This window comes from Octopus bimaculoides, chromosome 2 (assembly GCF_046866305.1).
Source record: "Octopus bimaculoides isolate indiv1 chromosome 2, ASM4686630v1, whole genome shotgun sequence".
Classification (NCBI taxonomy): Eukaryota; Metazoa; Mollusca; class Cephalopoda; order Octopoda; family Octopodidae; genus Octopus; species Octopus bimaculoides.
This window is the reverse complement of record NC_142929.1, coordinates 139,896,687-139,903,075: the sequence shown is the minus strand read 5'-3', so window position 1 is coordinate 139,903,075 and position 6,389 is coordinate 139,896,687. Positions and strand designations below refer to the sequence as shown.

The following is a 6,389-nucleotide window of genomic DNA, read 5'->3' as shown; positions in this document are numbered from 1 at the left end:
CTCCTCCTCCTCTGCTAGAAACAGCAGCCAGTCACCACAAGACCCTACCCTACCCACCTGCCACCATACTTTCATTCTCCTTGTGCACATACATTTCAAAGAAAAAGTCATTTTTTTTTTTCCCTGATACTCAGTTCAAAATGTTGCAAATTAAAAAAAAATTTTTTTTTTTTTTTCAAAAAAAAAATAAAATAAAGATTAGTTGATTTTTTTGGGGGGTGGGGGGAGTTTGTTGGTGTTGCAGTTCATAATGTTTGTATTTCTTCTTTTTTCGTTTTTTTTTGTTTTTTTTTTTGTTTTTTTTTTTGAATGACCGAATATCAAAGACTCGGGAAATGATTTAGCAGCAAATTATTAGTTTTCATGAACTTAACTAAGTCTTCTTTGTTCAAGAAAGAATCCTTTCTTTTCAAGAATCTGACCAATTTCTTACACACTGATCTCTGGCGTTTCTTCCGTTCCACTAGTTTCTGCCAGTGAGCTCTCGTCACCATTGCTCCTATGATTTGCACTGACGCTGGCAGCTGTTTACCAGCGCTTTCAAGGAGTTTCCTCTTCACAACTGAATTCTCCAGGTGAGTCAGTCGCAGCTCGAGTCGTTTGATCTCCCTGCTGAGAATGGTTATTCGAATTAAGGCATTCTGTCGGTTAGTCTTGATACAGTGAGCCGTGCACTGCTGAGAACTGTCTGTCCACAAACTCACCGTGTGCGTGGCGTGATGAAGGACAAAGCGAATCAGATTCGTCAGGGTCTTCGGCAAATCCTCCGAGTACACAACACTGTCTTCTTTCCTGGAAAGAGACAAAAAACGGAAATTAACAATTTGAAACACAAATGGTGCTCCAGCATGACCACAGCCACCAGGCTGAAACACATAAAAGAATAAAAATACACAACTACATATATAATACACACACATATATATATATGATATAAACACATTATATACAGAATCTTATCTCACACAAACACAAATATTCTTTAATTGCGGATTTTCAACACTACCTTAGGTTTCATGCATGTATATATTTGAGAAATGAGGAATTCTGTACACTATTTACATTATTTACATCTGACAGATATTTGTCCTCATCTTGTTTGTTGTTAACACAACGTTTCGGCTGATGTACTCTCCCGCCTTCATCAGGTGTCCAGGGGGAATTTCAAACCTGGGTTCTCGTTCCTAAGGTATTTTTGCGATGTTATTATTATTATTATTATTATTCAGGTTACAGCGTCGCCTTACTGGCACTTGTGCCGGTGGCATATGAAAAAACATTCAAGCGAGGTCATTGCCAGTGCCGCTGCACTGGCTCCTGTGCAGGTGGCACATAAAAAACACCATTTTGAGCATGGCCGTTGCCAGTACCGCCAGACTGGCCCTCATGCCAGTGGCACGTAAAAGCACCCACTACACTCTCAGAGTGGTTGGTGTTAGGAAGGGCATCCAGCTGTAGAAACTCTGCCAAATCAGATTGGAGCCTGGTAAAGCCATCTGGTTCGCCAGTCCTCAGTCATATCATCCAACCCATGCTGGCATGGAAGGCAGACATTAAACGATGATGATGATGATGATAAGTACCAGTTATGCACTGGGGTCGATGTAATCGACTTAATCCCTTTGTTTGTCCTTGTTTGTCCCCTCTATGTTTAGCCCCTTATCGGAAATAAAGAAATAAGATGATTTGTTTATAGTGATCAAATGCTTGCGTACACATAAACTCACTCTCTCCATCAAACCAACATCACCTGTACAGGTGCAATGGGTGGCATATGTCAGATGATGAAATGATCGCGGAGCAACGCGAAATGAAGTGCTTTGCTCAAGAACACAACGCAACGCCCGGTCTGGGAATCGAACCCACGATCTCGCAATCATAAGCGCAACACCTAAACCACTAAGCCATGCACTTTCACACACACACACATATATATGTATGTGTGTATATATATATATATATATATTGTGTGTACATACATTAAGTGACTTTGCATTGACATAGCTAAGGTAGTCCCCACAGTCCAAAGTATCAATATCAAAGTGTAAAGAGTGGGAAGTGTATTAATAGAAAATGAAGATTGTGAATCCTATATAAAACTCTAGTGCTGCCATCTCATGGCTTTTTTGTTTTCTTTCTTTCTATCCAATTATATTGTGCATACTGCATCATAATGAGTTCCAATGGCTCTTAGCAGTAAATTCCATGATAAAAATATATGATCTGAATAACTATGGAAGCTTTACAAGCAAATAAACCCAAACTTAAATTAAACGCATCACACATAGAATATATATATATATATATGTGTGTGTGTGTGTGTGTGTGTGTGTGTGTGTGTGTGTGTGTGTGTGTGTGTGTGCATACATATATATATATATATATATATATATACACATCATGATATCAAGAAATTTACAAGGACTTAGAGTTTATGTAAATTTAAATGTGATGTTGATGTTTTTCTCTATGATAAAATTATTTCCAAGAATTACTGTGGTGCAATTGTAAATCCAGCGTTGCTGAGTCTACCATTTATAAAACCATTTCCAGAAATTACTGCTGTGTAATTTTAAATCCAGTGTTGATGATTTTGTCAGTTATAAAATTATTCCCAAGACCCTTTATAACTTACTGCAAAATGCGTGGACAATTGCCATTAACAAGTACTTCGCTTTGAAAATGAGACTGTGAAGTTCTTGAAATACCAACAGACTAATGGATTTTGGAAAATTACTTTAAAGTAATTCCAAGCTAAACACAAAGGACTAATAAAGAAATACACAAAAATATGATTTATACAAAATATGAAAGTTGAACATAGATTGGCTGTATAATATCAGATGCTTGCAAAAAGAAGCTGTTTATATAAATATTTTGGCTGACTCCTGTGCAGGTGGCACATACAAAACACCATTTGAGCGTGGCCGTTACCAGTACCGCCAGACTGGCCCTCGTGCCGGTGGCACGTAAAAAGCACCCGCTACGCTCTTGGAGTGGTTGGCATTAGGAAGGGCATCCAGCTGTAGAAACTCTGCCAGATCAGATTAGAGCCTGGTGCAGCCTTCTGGTTCGCCAGTCCTCAGTCAAATCGTCCAACTCATGCTAGCATGGAAAGCGGATGTTAAATGATGATGATGATGATATATATGTATGAATAAGCATGGCATGGCTGTGTGGTAAGAATCTTGTTTCCCAACCACATGGTTCCGGGTTCAGTCCCACTGCGTGGCACCTTGGGCAAGTTTCTTCTACTATAGCCTCAGGCCGACCAAATCCTTGTGAGTGGATTTGGTAGACAGAAACTGAAAGAAGCCTGTCATATATATGTATATATGTATGTGTGTGTGTATGTTTGTGTATCTGTGTTTGTCCCCCCAACATCACTTGGCAACCGTTGGTGGTGTGTTTACGTCCCTGTAACTTAGCGGTTTGGCAACAGAGACCGATAGAATAAGTACTAGGCTTACAAAGAATAAGTCCTGGGGTTGATTTGCTCGACTAAAGGCGGTGCTCCAGCATGGCCACAGTCAAATGACTGAAACAAGTATAAGAGTTAAAAGAGTTATATAACTTTTACTTGTTTCACTCATTGGATGGCAGCCATACCAAGGCAACACCTTGAAGGGTTTTAGTGGCACAAATCAACCTTAGTTCAGCCCCTTTTTTTCAAGTCTGACACATTCCATTGTCTCTTTTGCTGAACCATTCAGTTATGGAGATGTAAACGAACCAACACTGGTCGTCAAGCAGTGACAAGGGGGTGACTGGCACTGACACAGCAACATTCACAGGTAGACATATATCATCACCATCAATTAACGTTTGTTTGTCTATGCTGGTATGGGTTGGACAGGCATTGACCAAATTCACTCACAAGGCACTGGTTGACCTGCGGCTGTAGTAGAAGACGCTTGCCCCAGGGCCGTGCAGGAGGACTGAACCTGAAACTACACGGCTGCAAAGCACATTTCTTAACCACACAGCCATGTCTGCACCTAGTTTCTTAGCAACACAGTCATGCCTATACCTCTGTATGCATGTGCATGTGCGCGCACACGTGTGTGTGTGTGTGTATTTGTTTGTTTTGCTAATACAATAAAGTTGCACCCCTTCATTGATGACAATGTAAACAGTGGAATTATTTAAGTGAAAAACCACAACAGAAGCAATATAAACTCCAGCATGAATAAACAAAAAAAAACAAAATCATTAAAAATCGTCTTAGTTTTTATGGGGAGGAAAAAAAAAACAAATATATAAAATAGAATAGAATCCATGTTGATATTTCATTTAATTTAATATTTCTTTGTTTATTTGGCTGGTTCATTAATATGAAATTAGAAACATTTTTTCGTGTTTTTATGTTTTTTAATATTTGTTGGCTTTGAGGCAGTGAGTTGGCAGAAATGTTAGCACACCGGGCGAAATGCTTAGCCGTATTTCGTCTGTCTTTACGTTCTGAGTTCAAATTCCGCCGAGGTCGACTTTGGCTTTCATCCTTTCGGCATCGATAAATTAAGTCCCAGTTACGCACTGGGATTGATGTAATCAACTTAATCCCTTTGTCTGTCCTAGTTTGCCCCCTCTATGTTTAGCCCCATGTGGGCAATAAAGAAATAAGAAATGTTAGCACGCCAAGGTCAACTTTGCCTTTCATCCTTTCAGGGTCGATAAATTAAGTACCAGTTGCATACTGGGGTTGATTTAATCTACAGGGCCCCCACCCCAAAAACATCTGGCCTTGTGCCTAGAGTAGAAAAGAATATTTGCTGGCTTTAAGGCAGTGAGCTGGCAGAAACGTTAGCACGCCGGGCGAAATGCTTAGCGGTATTTTGTCTGCTGTTACGTTCTGAGTTCAAACTCCACTGAGGTTGACTTTGCCTTTCATCCTTTCAGGGTCAATTAAATAAGTACCAGTTATATACTGGGGTCAATCTAATTGACTCAATCTCTCTATCTGTCCTTGTTTGTTCCCTCTAGGTTTAGCCCCCTGTGGGCAAGAAAGAAAGAAATATTTGTTGGCAGAATTGTTAGCATACCAGGCAAAATGCTTAGCAGTAAGGCATCTGTCTTTACATTCTGAGTTCAAATTCCACCGAGGTCAATTTGCTTTTCATCCTTTCAGGGTCAATGTTACTGACTCATCCCCTTCCCCAAAATTGCTGGCCTTGTGCCAAAATTTGAAATCAGTATTTAGTGGCATAGGAGTGGTTGGAGTTGGTGGTGCAGGAGAGGAAATGATGAGGATGAGATGAAAGAATGAAGGAGTCTAGAGAATACTTTACAGCATTTGGCTGCTGCTACTGCAGCAACTGCATCATCTGCTTATCCTTCTTGATCCAAATCTCATTGGATTATCAGGAGTGGAAGAGTGGTTGCAGTCAGGTGAAGTGGAGTGGAACGAGTTGATGATGAGGTGATTTCTGTTTTGCCATTGATCGTTCCGATTGATAAAAGCCCTCATCGCTTCCTCAATGCCATCTGTCAAATGAGGCCCACTTTCTTTGAAATGAGACAGCTCAGGGCAGTGCTTTGGACATTGATGATTCAGCACAGCTGACTGGACATTGAGTTTGTTTTGCAGGCAGTGCTTTTCGGCACTGGCAGCAAACACATACACAGATACAAAGAGAGAGAGAGACACACATAGAGAGAGAGATACATTGCAATACATTCATTGAACACAGTTGACATAAACACCTTCCATCTCCTCAAACACATATGCAGTGAGAGAGAGAGAGAGAAAGAGAGAAAGAGAGAGAGAGAGAAAGAGAGAGAGAGAGAGAGAGAGAGAGAGAGACATTACACATGAACATAACAACATGCTCACACACATAAACATAACAACATGCTCACACACATAAACATAACAACATGCTCACACACATAAACAGAAGAGGAGAAAGAGAAAGAATACAATTTATCAATTGAATATGATTGATATAATCAGGTTTCCTTCCCTTTATTACACATAGAGAAATATGGTCACACATATAAACAGAGAATGAGAGAGAGAGAGACATTAGAATTTATTAATTGAATATGACAGAGATTGCTGTGGAGAGCAGCATGTCAAAAGAACAGACCCAACGTTTCCTCTGTGTGTTGTAAAAGCTGACTAAAAGAGGCTGAGGTAGGATTCGCATTCTGGCCTCGTAAAAGCCTCACCAGCAACAACCACCCAAAACAGATCCATAGATTGGACGGTTGTCGCCTGAGTGGCACAAAGCGGTTGTCCACCAGGAGTAGGGAATCACCAACAAATGGTAGATGCAGCAACACACCGCAGCAGTGCATGCTCCCCCCACCTCCCACTGGCATATACACTTTCGTGCTGTTTCAATAGAATTTTGTTGATGTGCCTATGTTCTATTCAATCCCATAAC

At 40.3% G+C, this 6,389-nt stretch overlaps 1 protein-coding gene across 2 annotated transcripts in view; it reads right to left on the bottom strand.

Moving 5' to 3' along the window:
• Positions 1-259: 259 nt before the first annotated feature.
• LOC106877346 (thioredoxin domain-containing protein 11) overlaps positions 260-6,389 on the bottom strand; it is a 78,292-nt gene continuing 72,162 nt past the window's right edge. For both annotated transcript variants that reach the window (XM_089347787.1, XM_089347788.1), the window contains one exon: positions 260-792. In XM_089347787.1, the coding sequence (XP_089203913.1) occupies positions 321-792 (472 nt within the window). In that variant the 3' untranslated portion in view covers positions 260-320. The remainder of the gene's footprint in view (positions 793-6,389) is intronic.